The following is a 15,595-nucleotide window of genomic DNA, read 5'->3' as shown; positions in this document are numbered from 1 at the left end:
AGCAGGATGAGCCTTCGCAAAATGGATATCTAAACGAGTTAAAAACCAAAATTAAAAACAAACAAAAAAAAGCACTTAAATTAAGGTTTTGAAAAGAAAGAGCCTTGTTATCAGCGCTGGGAATCAAAGAAGTTTTATTGTGAAATAAAACTTGGACTTCATCCTGGACATCCCACACACCTCTTCCTCCATCAAAGTGTTCAGTGGCCAAAAATCATTCTGAATTGTCAAATGTAGACTTCTTAATGTTTGAAAAGAAATCATGGCAGTGCTATCCAGAGTATTGGTGATAAGCTGTAAACTTCCCTGTTTTTTAAGGCATTTTTATGACTCAAAGGTACACTAAGCTCATTTACCTTTATTTATAGCATTACCTAATGTTAAATTTATTTACTTTTAGTTCATATATTTAATTTATATTAGGACCATACGCAAATGCATTTTTGAAGTTTTTAATGTAGTGATGATGGTTATTTTGATGGTACTATTAAATATGTGAATGTTTACACTTTAATTCCCTGTGCATTGGAGTTCAGAGCTCACCATCCTTGGGGAAAAAAGGTTCAAAGAAAGGTAAGTCTTACAGTAACACTTCTTAACCAAGTGGTGATTTTTTTACTATCCCTGTTCTTTTCCCTTTGTAACTCTGAATGCAGATAGCTGCAAAGAAAAATAATTCCATCTCTAGCCAGCAAAAGACTTGAGGCACACCTTAATTTACCACTTTACCTCCTTCAGTGCCAGGGAAGCAGAGCTGGAGCACAACTGCTGTGTGTACACTTGTCATTCCCACCAGCTGGGAAGTCCAAACAGCAGTTACCAGACGTTCAGTTCAGCTTAGCAGGGTCCCTGCAGGCAGACTGCTTTTTTGTGCCCCTTTTTCAATTTAAAAACTGATTTCACAGGGATAAAGAACATGAAATGGTACCACAGTTTAAGTCAAAAGCTTACGTAAATAGCTTTTTTTCTTCATTATTATTTATATAAAGAAAAAACATCTGTTTTTCAGCAGTTATTTTGATGGCTAACACAGGACTTGGAGGAAACAGATCTGGACCTGAGTGCACAACTCCTTTATCTAGTCTGTTATGTTTTTCTTCTCTGTATTGAACAAGGTCCCTTGGAAGAGGTGGTAGGTGATTAAACACAACCTTATTCTCTCTCTGTAAATACTTAAATGTGCCTCCATATACATATATATTAAAAAAAACAAATTTTATGAATGCACTTTTTTATATATATATAAAGAAAAAAAGTTATACACAAGCTTTTAAGACAGGAAATAACCATATATTATAACTTGCAATTTGTGAACATTTGACTTTTGAAAACTGAACAGATTTTAACCTTCACTTCTAACAAGCATCCACTTTCCTGCATGTGAGAAGGTGCTGGAGGGGGGTGTTTCTTTGGCCTTTACCCCCTTCTCTTTTTAGCAGCTGTAGCAAGTGTCCCCCCCTTTCTGCATCAGCAGGGAGGCTTGAGGATGGGTCTTTTTTTTTATTCTTGATGCTTACTTGAGGTTATTGCTGGCTGGTGGCAGAAAGAGGGAACTGCTGAGCAGGGTTTGGAAGGTGCTGTGGTCATCACCAGCTGTGGGTGCTTGTCCTGCCCCAGTGGGATGGCGCCTAGTGGGACAGATGGCACTGGGCAAGGTGCTGCAGGGCAATCTGTCTTGGCCAAGGGGTGTGTTGAGGAAGGGAGAGCAGCACTGCCAATTTTTACTCCTTTTCCCATGCTCTTTTGGTCCAGCCTTGTTCCATAAGCGCGGTGCTCATCTTGGTGCCGCTCCCTGACCCGTTCAAAGGGGGAATGTTGAATGAATTTGAATGGAATTTTTTAATGAATTCCAATCACACCAGGGGGTTGACAAGGCTTTGGAAGCTGTGTGGGATTTGGGAACTCTCCTAATGGAAAATATGAAGGAAGGAGGGGGTAGCTTTGCAAGAGATTTATATTAAGAGGTATGTAAAATACTTACAGATTAAAAAAAAGGGGAAAGAAATCCCAATAGCCATGGAAGAGTGAAACCTTAATTTACAGTAGTCCTTGTATATTGTGTTTTCAGCCAGGAAAGCAACTATTTTATTCCATATTTTTAACAAATGTTCTTTGATGTTATTGGATGGCCCTATGTCAGCATAAATCTGACCAGTTTATCAGTAGGTACAGCTCAAACGTTTTGTAAAACCCAAGTGCAATAAGATGGAAAGCAAAGATTGGGCAGCCACCTCTTATTTTCCATTGCAGCAAACTACAAGCCCTGTGCAATACAGGCCCTTAGGAACTGGGGCAAGTGCTTTACTTGAGTAAATCTCAAAAAAACCCACCCCCCAGTCTCTGTCTTTATGCCAAAGGAGTGTTTTTTCCTTCAGCATATTCCAGCTGATTGTGTTTGCTGTTCAGCTGCCTGCAAAGGTTTCTTTGAAGCTGTGTAGTATGATGGAAGACAGCTGGGTCTAGCCACTATTTTGTTGAATATAACAGTATTTTGTTTCCTTGGATCATTTCCTGCTCCTGCAATCAAATGAAAAAGATAAGTCCTGGATCAAGTCTGGAAAAATAAACTTTAATTTGCAGGCTGAAATGCAGCAAGGCCCATACTGCAGGCAGTAAAAAAAAAAAAAAAGCATTCTGTAATGTGACTTGGCTACCCTTGCAAGGTAAGATCAGTAATTTTTTTTTAATGTAGCTATTTCTTGGTTTAGACTATGAAATTTTTTATGATGGTGACAATGCTTTAGAAAAGGAAGAATCTTAGTATTTGTAATCCCAGATTTTTCTTTGTAGAAAGGTAATGACTATGAGCATCTGTTCAGCATGAGTTTATATGCAACTCTATTACACTGTTTTCTATAGAGAGTCCAAGCTTTCTAGACTGAAATATATTTTATTAGTACATCATCATCTAGGATATACTGCAAAATCAACAAAGAGGGCCACCATAGCATGGAAAATACAGTAAAGGTCTTTTTCATGAGCTACCTCAGTGTTCATGCTACATTATAATAAAAGATTGTAAAAAAGTATTGCAGAATAAACTAGGTAGAGGTTTATAGGGCTTCTCCTGTAAAAAAGTTGAATTTGTATTTGAAAACATTTAAATATATCCAGAAAACAAAGGCATACTCACACTTATCTGTGTATCTTCATGTCATTCCATCCATCCTAGGGCAGCAGATGTTAACACTCATCCAATTGTGTGTCATCTTTTTAAGATCTTGAATTGTTTGCAGTTTATAGGAGTCACCGTAACATTTTAGCATCTAACAGATGATTTAGGATTTTAATCTCGTAGTATTTAGTGCCAAACAATTTCTTTTTACAATCTTAGTTTCCCTTTCCCCTTGCCTCTGAACCTTATCTCCAGTCAAGTGCCTTCAGATAAGGATATGCTGTACAAGAACCAGTTAAAAAAGAGAATGTTATTTTTTAAAGCTCTGTAAGTTTTCTATCTCTGGAAGACAGATAATTTCACAACCTTTTTAACAGTGCCCAGCCACTTTCATTTTCCACCTTTCCCTCTCCAACCACAAAAAGTCTGATCTAGTCATCTCAGATGTGTATCATTTTTCTTTTTTATTTCATATATACAATCTTAACAAAGCATCAAAACCAAATGGTTTCCTTTCCCCACATTTCAGTGAGCTCCAATTACAAAGGAACTGTTAGAAGATCACTGCTAAGTTCCAAATCCACCAAAACAGATACGTATATTAGAGGACTTTACTCTTGGAAGTACAAAATTATTTTCATTACACTACACACTCCCCCTTGTTTTGAAGTATTCATCACACCTATTTACACTTTGCCCATTTAACACCTATGCAACAAGATACAAATTAGACCATTCAAACATGTCTAGTAAGTTCATTTCCTTCCAAACACACTAAACAAGGTTACAAGACCCTTTTCTTGTGCTTCAAGTTGCACTGAGCAGTATAGAACTGGATAAGAATAAACCATGTCAATTACCCAAAGACTAAATATGAAGCATTACTTCCCAAGTTACAAAAATACACAACTTCTGATGAAATTTGCTAGTTAATATACATTTACTCCAGAAGATGAATACAAATAAACTTTATTTTTTTTTAAAAAGAAACTAATAATACAATAGGCATGTCTGAGACCTAGAGTTGTGTTAAAACCACTACTGTGTACTGTAGGCATCATTTGGGAACTATACAAATTGGTACTTCTAAAAGGCAGTATCACTGGTCTCCAGCATAAATGTTATTAAGTTCCATGTTCATGGTTTGTTCATTCAAGTTGAGACACCTTACACTGAACAAAAAAAAAAAAAAACAACAAACAACCCCAAAACAAAACAACCAGAAATACTATGATCCAGTAGCTTCAAAAACAAACAGCTGTTTCTTCCAGGTAGTTTTGATGCAGATCAGACCAAGAGGTGTATGCAAATCCCTAATATTTACAGCCAAAATACAGTATCACTCTACAATTTTCTTATAAAACAGTAGGTAAGGAGTTGACGTAGATGAGGATGTGGGAGAAAGAGAATTCAGAAAGTCCTTTTCTTCTGTCACCTTCACTTCAGAATCATCAAAAAGCAGCCACTTCCCTTCGTACTCCTTGAGGCTCTGCAGCAGGCACAGGGCTTGGTTTTCATGTCCACTGGAGGTGACCCCGCTCTGCTCCCTGGGGGCCGCGCCGCACTCTGCGCTGCCAGCACTGCTGCTGGCCTCGGGATTCCTGCTTTCAGGAACCACGTTGAGAAACTTCTCGGGGTTGGCTGGTTTGTTGTACAGGTCACAGTCAGGCTTGCTCTTCTGCCCCCCAAGGAGTCCAACAGCTTCCATGTTCTTTTTGTTCAGAACTTTCCCCGGCTGCGCGTTCCCATTGACTCTAAAAGAGACCTCGCCGTCATCATATTCTTCAGCAACAGTTCGAGCCTCCTCCTCGTTCAGTGGCTCTGGTTTAACCATTTCACACATTTGGTCAGTGATGAAGTTTTCCCTATCTAGCTCCAGGCTACTGAGATCTGTGATTTTGACAGAAGCTGTGTAGTGTCCACTGCTGATGGTGATGCCACTGTGCATGACCACCGCAAACAGGCCGTAGGTGTCGTTGGTCGGCTTCGTGCTCCATTCTTCTAGGGACAGTTTGAGAGGCGTCAGTAAGGGAGTGTTTATCTTGGACAGTCCACCATAGCAATCAAACCTTTAGAAGAAAAACAAAATTAGACCTCTCACCATGACTGCTCACAATAAATACTGCTTTAAGTGGCCCATATATTGTGTCTATATTCTTCTCCTTCTATTAAAAAGACGGGTGATCAGAACACGAGAAGTTGCTCACTTCTCAATTTGTTCGTTGTGAGCGTGTCCCTGTTCAGTAAAGACATGTTTACAAGTATGTCTATTGTTAAATCTCGAAGCCTAATAACTATGTATTTTAGCTATTTAAGAGACTCCCTTCTTCTGAAGTATTGACTGAAGTTACTTCTTAAATAGTGACAATCAGAGGAGTTAACCTCGTTCAGTTATCACTCATGCTTCTATTCACAAGTAACTTCCACTGCTTCCCAGACACCATCCTGCTTTCCAGATGAAAAAAACCCAACCCTTAACAAAAAACTTAAGCACCCAGGGTTGAAGTAAGCAGAGTTCTTTTTTTCTTTTCCAAAACCCTTGAAAGAGTCATTTATTAACTAAAGGAATACAAATCTATTTTACTTTCAAATAGCTCTAAGGTCACTCAAAAACTGAGGAATGTTTCTCAGATCCTCTTGGTGCACTGATCATGTGTTACCAATTGTGATACAAGGCTTACCTAAGGATGATTAAGTTCCTACCACTTTCTTGTTACTAGGCAATTCTTCATTAACTGTCCTAGGTGACTCATTTTTTTGAACCATTACCTAGCTGATTTACTTTGGTAAAGCATCTCATGTTCCATACATATTTAGCATTTTGTTCACAGTGCACAAATTTACAATAAGCTCTTTCATTACAATAAGGATCTTCTCAAGAGTCAAAGAAAATAAGCACTGGGACTTTGACATTACTGTGCATCAGCCTCCTTGAGTGACTCTGATCTTACATGGTTTACATACTGCATCAGCCCAGATTAAATTTAATGATGTGGTAAGATATCCTGATAGGTTTCAGTGATGAGTCAGCCTGGCTCAGCTGTTTGGGTGTTGCACGGAAAGATACAAACCCTGTAAAACTTTCAGTTCCATTCAACTTTCACATAAGAAAGAACATCTACCTTTGATCCAAGGACACTGTAGATCTGGCACAGCACTATAAGCATAATTGCAGTGACAGATCACTACTTTTTGTTTCACTGGGTTTAGTTTTGATTCCACTGTGCTTCCAAACATTCCACAGCCGTAACCCCTTATGAACATCAATACATTCACGCACACACAGATGTTCTCAGTCACTCAAGCCTCATTAATTTAAATCTCCATAAACTTACCATAAACATTGGACTACACCAAAAGAAACACAAGAGCATATAATCAGAAATAATAAAACTTAAATCTTCTGAAAATCCCTATTATTAGCAGCCAGAAATAGAGATATTCAGAAGAGTGTCAAGAAACAAACTGCTTGCTGATACTCTAGATCAGAAATCCAGTTCCACTCAAGCACACTAAGACAACCATGTTAACACAAAACATTAAAAAAAACAGGCTCTACCTTTTTTTTCTGAATGAGATCCAGCATCACAAAGATCTGGAGAGGAGGAAATAACAGAGGAAATCTTTTCCTATTAGCTTTTTGTTCTTCTTAATTATAAGAATCTGAAGACAGAAAAATTGCAAGCCAAGTACTCTGCCTCCTCTGACTGATGCACAGAATGTTCATAGACAATAAGTGTGATATCTGCAGCTGCACCTTCTGAGGCCCTTAGTGGAACTTCACCCACTGTACTGAATTAATACCTCAAGTTATTATAGACCCTTTGAGACTTAAGTGTTTTACTGCAATACTTACAACACATAAGGATGTTAAATACTCCAAAGAAAGATCTGATTGCCTAAGCACTGCTTTCACTAATTAACAAATATGACTGTTATGAAACTAGAAGTATTTTAAATAAAACACAATAAAATCACCTGCTCTTACCCAATACCAGATCTCAAGACAAAAACCTAATTTTCCCACCAACTGTTAAATAGTGGAAATGCTTCATTACATGTTACCAATTACACATTTCTTAATAGCTTCCCAGTCTGAGCACACATGGCCCAGCAGTTTTTCCCCACACACACTTGCCAAAGAGAACTACTGAATCCCAGGCAAGTAGATTTTCACACTGGCTGCTTTATTTAAAACAAACAACACTTTGCAAGCCAGCATCTAGAAAAGACGAAGCAAATCTCTACTAACTGCAAATATTTACATTACCCTTCCCCTCTGCCTCATTTCTCTTCATTGATTTAAAACTCAGTCATAAAACTCAGTAGAGCACAACTGAGAAGCAGACAAGTTTTCAAAGTTTTTATTGGAGCCAAAATAAATTGTCTGATGATTCTTAAAACCTTAGCTTAAGGCCAGCAAAAGTCAGTTACTACTTTTAGGGTAAACTATTGCAGTGTCACCTATGGAGTATTTTCTACAATAAAAGTTAAGAGTTTACAGCAGTCAACTGGGGGAAGCTCCATCAAAGCTCACTGTTCAAAAACCACTGTAAGAAAGACTCCAGATACTACGGAGAGAGCCAGTGCTTTGGGATACCAGCCTAAGCTCTTCCCACTTCCTCTGCAGTCGTGCTTTATTACTCCAAATCAAGATGTTTGGAAATGACATGGCTTTGTTCAAGATAAAACACCCAAGCCAAAAACCGGGGAACAACCTTCTAAGTACTTTTCAGCTTCATCACTGACTCCAGTTCTACACTGGATTATTCCACTCTGAATTCCTTAATCTCTGGCTGCTAACACTTGGCATAAAATGTATGTCATGATTCAGAGGACACACAAGGAGCACCACTAGAGGGTGGATTCAGTCTGACGTGGGTACCGATGTATTTTGGATCAAGGACCTGAAGATTGCCAGGACAGAAGAGGTAAGCAAACACTTCCTCACAGAATTAAATAGCAAATGTAGGAGCAAAACAAAGATAATACTTAAGTTTCCTTTCAGGTAGACACACTGGGTTGGTATTTTTTAGAATAGCCTATAATCCTACCAGGATACCATCTGACATCAAGGGCTACTCAACAATAACAAGACAGTTTTTACAAGTGTGCAGCTTTTTCTCTGCCTTGTGACACTCAAATGTTATGTAGAACAGTGAGAAGACAATTTTGTATGTTATGATCCTAGACTTGTATGAAGTTAGCAGACATTACAAAGACAGAGGAAGTTTCCTTTCTACTTTGTCAGGAACAGAGACACTCCAAAAACCAGATACTAGTGCAGTGAGAATTCTAGTTTCAACAATGTCAGCAAACTACCTGTAAAAGGATGTTAATAGAATTATTGACAAGTTATTTTACAAATCTCATTGATAGTGACCACAGTTACCAGCACTCATTTACACAGCATCCTCTGACAAATCATTTTCAGGGGGTTGGACTAGATGATCCTTAAAGGTCCCTTCCAACCCAATGGATTCTACCATTCTATGAAATGTTACTCAAATGGTATAGTTGCTCTCAAAAATGCAGTTAATGGTGTGACACCTTCCTAAAGGATCTGGAGGAATATTTTAAAGTTCTAAGAAGTTTCTCCTGTCACTTGCAGTAATTTACATCTCAGTGGAGAAACAGAGTTTACTGCAAAATGCTGCACATGAAGCATTGGTGTGTTGGGTCATTTGTGTAAGGTCCTGTAGGGACCAGTTTGTTTTTCCCTTTTTTTCCTCCCTTCCCAAAGAAAATCCCTAAACTCCTAAGTATGAAAAAAAGATAAAAACCACTCTCATACGAATCTCCTTAAAAAAATAAGGATTTCTGCAGTATATACTATCAAACTGATTGTTTAGCAGCTGAACACCAATGACATGCATATTGTTGTCTTTTTAAAGGATTTGTTAATTTCTTCTGTAACGTGTTAGCTCTTCAAAATGTTTCTATCCCGGTTTGTGGTTTTCTGAATTTTAGTACTTATTATTCAGTTGGAGACCAAAGCACTACCAGCTATGACCAGAAAATTCAGATTTGTTCTCATTACTCAGTCTGCTAAAGCACTTAAACCTGCCTCTAAACTCAGAGGTGATATGAAAAGTAAACAACATTTAAAGACATATCAGGCTGTTGTAAGAATACAGATAAAACCCTTTTTGTTGAGAAATCTCCTGAAAATCTATTTTCCTGGAGGTAATTTCTGCTCCTAGTTGTAACAACAAAAAGCTCTTATGAAACCAGGGGCTGCATCCCACTGATTTCAGTTCGTTTCCATCTAGAAATCTGTTTTTGGAAGAAGTTACAAAACATTTCCATCTCTTCTGATAAGATGTCCCTTCCACCAGCACATGGTTTCGTAACAGGGTCAATCTGCAATACTCACTCTAGGCCACTAGCAGCAAAGCACTTCAAGTGAATTGTTATCACTTCAGGCATTTTATCGAACAAAAGGCTGCGTTCTGCTTCTGTGTAATGATGGCAGTTCTCACAGAAATATTTATCCTCTCCCACAATCCTTTCCACTGATGCAAACTGTGAAATTGCCCATTTAAGAGTCTTTGTTTCTGTTTTTGGCTCTGGAGAAACTAGAAAAGAGAATCATTAGTTCACAGATAAGCAATTATTTACATTTCCAAGGCATCCCACCAGAATAACAACAAAACAAAATATGCCCAGTTAAGACACGTTCAGAAACACTGTAAAGAACATTCAGTATCTAGAAAATATATTCAGATCTTTACATCATTTAATGAAGTGATGAAAATATCACTTAATGGGTATTACTACTTAAAATCATCCCATTTTCCCACAGCTTGTCTTCAGATCATCCCATTTCCATACATTATTACATGTATTTGAGACCAGAATGTCATTTATTAAGGGAAACCTCCCAAGTAACCTGCAAGTTCCCTTTCACTTGCTACATTTTGCCTCCCCTGACACCTTCCCACTGCTGATGACAGGATCACCTCCTCTAGGAAGCATTTTCCATATGGAAACCACCACAGACACTTTACCCTAAAGTCCCTCAGCAAAAAGGAGGAGGGCAAAGATAGTAAAAGCTGCTCCAAATTATGTCTATTTGAACTCTTAATTTCTTTAAAATTGAGTATTTTACAATGCCATGCTTCCTTTTGAAAATAGCTAAAAACTACGTATAGATCACTAACATTTGTGACAGATACCAGAGGACTAATATTTACAAATACAAAACAAATATTGTTAAGGTAATGCCAGTCTAAAATACTGAAAAAATGTTTTTATAGTAATTTAACAAAAAAAATTGCTAGTTTTGTGTTTATTTTTGAGGGGAAAAATGCAGGAATTTCTTCTAAAATGAAGAAAAAACAGGATTTCTTAGCCAGGAAAAAGACCCAAATAAAAATATACCCATTTATTAGAAGGGAAACATGTACCTAAGTGAAGGCTTGTAAAGCAGTCTGTGTTATGTGTTAAGACTTGAAACAATTTGCATACTGTTTGGATCTGTCAACATGATCAGAGCTGTGTTTCCAAAGTCTAAAGTTAATCAGGACAAGAGATAACAACAGCCTCTGATTTTCACCAGCACAAACAGGAGCATGTTCCTCGATAACCACAGCACCGTCCTTCCTCAATGGCTGGCTGAACAGAGACACATCCACCAGAACTGGCAGAATTACTTACTTTCAGAACTCTCTTCAGTTTTAGAAAGTTCATCTTCTTGCACTGGGACACTGATGTCCTGAAAATCTTCTCTCCTTTCAGTAAAGCACTCACACTCCAAGCATCTTGTTCTCAGAACTAACTGGCCCTGGAACAGCTTCTCCACCAGTTCAAAAACAGCCAGTTCTGTACCTACAGAAAATATAAACCAGAGTACTTAGCAGGATGCATTTTATTCAAAAGACTCTTCAGGACCTGGCTGTCCTTCTTGGAAATCCACTGGCTTTCTAGGGATTCCAGATAGGAATAAAAAAAAACAACACAAAAGAGCTGCTTAACACAGAAAAATGTGAAAACTGCATTTCTCTTGGCCTTCAAACTTAAATTCTCTTTGAAGATTAGGTTCTTGTTTTATGCTTGAAGTGTGACAGTGTCACATCCTGGAAAGTTTGTGTTTGTCACCCTTCTCAGCACAGGCTGTCAGGCTCCTCAAGGAGCCCCATACTTGGGGTTTTGCCTGGTTTCCATTTATTCTCAGCCCTCCAATACTTTCTCAATTTGTTGGCCAATTTTACTCAAATCTGCTGAAGAAATACAGATCTCAAAAGCTTCTGCATTCCTTGAGGTTTTTCTAAAACTTGGTGGGTGGATCAGAAAGCAAGTTCCAAATGAGTAAGTCCTGAATTCCTACCCAGGCCTTTCCCTCAGAGAAATCTTGTCTCTTTGACACAAACAAAATCCATATATATATATATAAAATACATCCAATGTCTTTCCTAGTTCTTGGGAATGCTGGAAATATGGAAGGACTACGGAATAGGGAGGAAAGGAGAGGATTTTGTTTGTGAAGACTTGGAACACACAGCAATAGCCAACAGGGTTTGAGTCTGTTTGCTCATGACAGTGATCTTCCTGTACATCTTGAATCCATGCCATGGATGGCAAAACTTAGTGATAATACAAACCTGGTAATATTCTGCCTTTTTTTTGGTATTGAACAATGGTTACAATAATATTAAAGAAATACCTTTAAGATTTCAGCTAAACAGATCAAGTTATACAAATAATTACAAACATGTATAAAAATAAATTCTCTTTCATAAAAATATTTTTCCATTCCTCAACATGTAATTTTGGAGCTAGAGCTCTGCTGGCTCTCCAGTCTGGAGACTGACTTCCCATGCATTCTAATTTCTTAAATCATACCAACTTGTTCACCAACCTTCCTTTTTTGCTTCTTTCCCAGTTCCTTTTTCATGGTGGCTTTCCATGGGAGACGCTGGTTCCCGATATTCTTCTTTAATATTGTTACCATTGTCACATTTTAGAGAGGACTCTTCAAGCTCACAGTCACCACATTCTTTCCCTGGGTCTTTGGATCCCAAGTTTGTACTTAACTTTCCTAGACTATAGAATTTAGACAGAATACTAGGCTGTTTGCATGGAGTTTTTAACCAGTTTAACCTAATCCGTGACTTCTTCTGTGTGGGCTTGGTGCCCTCATTTTCACTGGAACACTTGGCAATGGCTTCAACTGCATTGTCCAGCTTTTCTCCTGTGGCTTTCCTCTTTGACCTGGTTTGTCTTTGATTTTCTTCTGCTGCAATTTGCTCTTTTGACACTTTGGATTTTTTCTTTGCGTTGCCACCCTCAGCATCACTTTTCCTCTTCCCATTCCCTTTGAGCAGCTTGTCTTCAGCCCCTTCTCCAACCTGGCCACTCAGCACGTTCTCCTCCTCCTCCTCAGCAGGGTTGGCAGTTCCATTGCTCTCAGGCTGCTGATGGATTTTTGCCTCCACTTTCACTGCAGGCTCTTCCACGGGCAGTTTGTTCAATTCTTCCTTCTTCAGCAGCTGACAGGTTTCCTGAATGTTCCCCAGGATGCACTGCAGAACCTCCTGGGCATCATGCTGCAAGTAGCCTTCATACATAGGGTTGAGCTCTCTAGGAAAAGCAAACGAGCAAAGCAATGAAGACCAGTTATTATTTGCTAATTGGCTAATGTGACTTGAGATTTAAATGAGGGAGTTCAGATGTAAAAGCAGGTGAGGATCCTCCCCAGGCCTCAAGAAAAGTCCTCTCTGTCACAGAGAGCCCTGGGGAGGTTCCTTATCAGGATCTATACTGGTATTAAACTGCCTTACCCACTTAAACACATACCCAGCTGCAACCCAGGCCCACAAGATCACCTTCATCCCCAAGGCTAAGGACTGCTTGAAATCCACAGCTGGATTTAAGTTAAATTCTTACCAAATGAAAATTTACTTCCACGTTTATGAAACTAACTGTAAATACAAAAAACTTCCTCTAAAGATACCCCCAAATTTAAGACCCTCTTCCTCTTGCAAGTCTCTAAAGCTGTGCTGTACAGTGACCTCAAAACTCCAGGTGAAAACCTCTGACAAAGTGTTGAAGACTACTGGTACCTAAGGGTGTTCAGCAGCCTTCGTGGCTGGGTAGCAAGTTCATCCGTGTATTTCTCTGGGTTGAGGAGGAAGCTGGCTTGAAGCTGCTCCACTGAAAGAATCAAGGAATGCAAACTGCAGATGAGTTCATAACTTGCCAGTGGATCTTCTTTACAATTTCCCTGCAATAAGAATATAAAAAGAAGAAAAATACTTGGAGTTTTGTCTGCAACAAGTTAAGACCTTTTCTCTCCTGCCCTCAGTCTTCCAGGAGACACCTGACAAAAACTTTTTGACTGACATGGGAAACACGTGTGTTTCAGACAATATATAAATATTTTGCCAGCAGAAGACAAATATGAAACCAGACTATCCATTATTTAAAAAACCCAACCCATCCTTGCCCAAACTCCAACTTCCATTCACCCAAAGGACTGGATCATCATTAACTTCATGTCAGAAACCTGGCAAGACACCTTCTCAAATGTCTTATGTTAAACTAAAACTTGTGCTTATGAGTTTAGAGACACCCTGAATGCTCAAGCTGGAACACAAGTTAAAAAATAATAATAATGTATCTTTTCCTGATATAGCACTGTAGAAAATAATACTGCAAAACTTCTTAAAACCAGAACAAATCCCAGTTACATTTGCATCACACTCCTGACATGCAGCCTTGCACAGTTACAGTGATGGAAGGTGCAGTGAGATCTGTTACCTTCTCTGCTTTTTGCTCTCCTTCATCTTTCAAAGATTCTTTCTTCTTTGAAATGATACTGTATAAGTGTTTTACTCCAGTTTTAAAACCAGGACAAAAATACAAGACCTGAAAGCAACAGTTTAAAACAAGAAAATAACTGGTACAGCAAGTTCCTGTGAGTACATAACTGCATTTCCAATTAAACCAGCCCTCATCTCCCAAGGCTGCTGCACAGCATGTGGAGATCACAGAATCCCAGACTGGTTTGGGTTGGAAGGGACCTTAAAGGGGGTTCCAACCCCCCTCCATGGGCAGGGACACCTCCCAGCAGCCCAGGCTGCTCCAAGCCCCATCCAACCTGCCCTTCAACACTGCCAGGGATGGGGCAGCCACAGCTTCCCTGGGCAACCTGGGCCAGGCTCTCACCAGCCTGACAGCACAGAATTTCCTCCTCATGTCCAACCTAAATTTCCCCTCTTCCAGTTTTGATCCATTCCCCCTTGTCCTCTCACTACAAGCCCTTGTGGAAAAGACCCTCCCCAGCCTTCCTGGAGCCCCTTCACAGCAGAGAGGTGCCCAGAGTCTGCAAACTGAAAAGTTACCCAATCAAGGCACTCTGCAGTGCACATATTTCCTGCAGTATCTTCGTTTTACCCCCACTCTAATTAGATTCCCTTCATGCAGACACTTCCTATGGGATATCAAATAGTGAATCTCAAGCACAAGCAAACTGCATTGCTGAGGCCCCTGACCTTACCTGGAGAACACTGTTGAGGTAACACGTGTTACCCAGATTGTTCAGGCCCACAAAAGGCAACATCTTGTCTTTTTTCTCACAGCTAAGGAGCGCAGGGGGCTGTGCTGCAGGCACCACCTGATCACTGCTGAACAGAGAAAACCTGGGTAAGAGACACTTGTTGAAAATCACTCCTGCTCTGCACAGGCAGACACTGATACTGTGCCATACTAAGGGACACTATCACATTTTTCAAGTCTCCCAACACATTTGTAACCAGCCACGTTTAAACAATGTTTTCCCATTTACATTTCCTCACTAGCTGCAATGGAACCAGCTGGTAGGTTTGCTCAGGGCTTGAAACACCCTCATGACCATCCCTGTGCAGCACAATCCATTCTTTTACTTGCAGCACAACCAACCTTTAAAACTCAAGTCTTTTTAACTACAATTCATTTTGCATAACCCTACATTCAGATATACTTTAAATAATTCAGCCTTGGAGCCACTACCTTGTGTTAAGGTCAAATAAGGCAACTTTTTCAAGTTATGAAGAAGTTTCTGCCAACCAGCTGAGCAAACTTTTTATAGAAGTAAATAGTTACAAAAATCCAGGGTAATGGTTGGGTTGGATTGACCTGGCTTAAGCGTTTTTTTCAGCACGTGTTTGGGAGGATCCTCATGCAGGAACACACCAGTTCAGAGAGTGCTGGAGCAGGGCTGTGTCTCCCTTACACCAAACCTAACCCTGGTGCAGCTCCCGGGCCGCCAGAAACGCTACCTCGGAGTAACCCGGTACGTACACTTCAGCTCCCCGGAACTCCGAAGCCTTTTCCTCATTTTCCTGGGACTCGGTGAAATCGAGCGCTCGTTTCGCTTCTTTTTTTTGGAAGAGCTTCAGCGAGAGCCTGTTCTTCTTGGAGGGGCTCCCCCGGGCCGGCCCGGTGCTGTCACTCGGCAGGACCCCGGGCATCTTCCCAGGCGGGCAGGGGCCGGGGGGG

At 39.8% G+C, this 15,595-nt stretch overlaps 1 protein-coding gene across 1 annotated transcript; it reads right to left on the bottom strand.

The window, feature by feature from the left end:
• Positions 1-4,358: 4,358 nt before the first annotated feature.
• USP1 (ubiquitin specific peptidase 1) lies at positions 4,359-15,567 on the bottom strand. The gene is made up of 8 exons (XM_010007959.1): positions 15,398-15,567; positions 14,616-14,739; positions 13,877-13,984; positions 13,180-13,340; positions 11,976-12,697; positions 10,775-10,945; positions 9,492-9,693; positions 4,359-5,184 (listed from the first exon to the last, which is right to left on the bottom strand). Exons 1-8 carry the CDS (start codon positions 15,565-15,567, stop codon positions 4,455-4,457), a joined length of 2,388 nt encoding a protein of 795 aa, XP_010006261.1. The 3' UTR covers positions 4,359-4,454.
• Positions 15,568-15,595: the final 28 nt, after the last annotated feature.

Source organism: Chaetura pelagica, unplaced genomic scaffold, assembly GCF_000747805.2.
Source record: "Chaetura pelagica isolate M959 unplaced genomic scaffold, ChaPel_1.0 scaffold212, whole genome shotgun sequence".
Lineage (NCBI taxonomy): Eukaryota > Metazoa > Chordata > Aves > Apodiformes > Apodidae > Chaetura > Chaetura pelagica.
The sequence above is the reverse complement of the archived record's forward strand: the minus strand, read 5'-3'. Positions and strand labels throughout refer to the sequence as shown.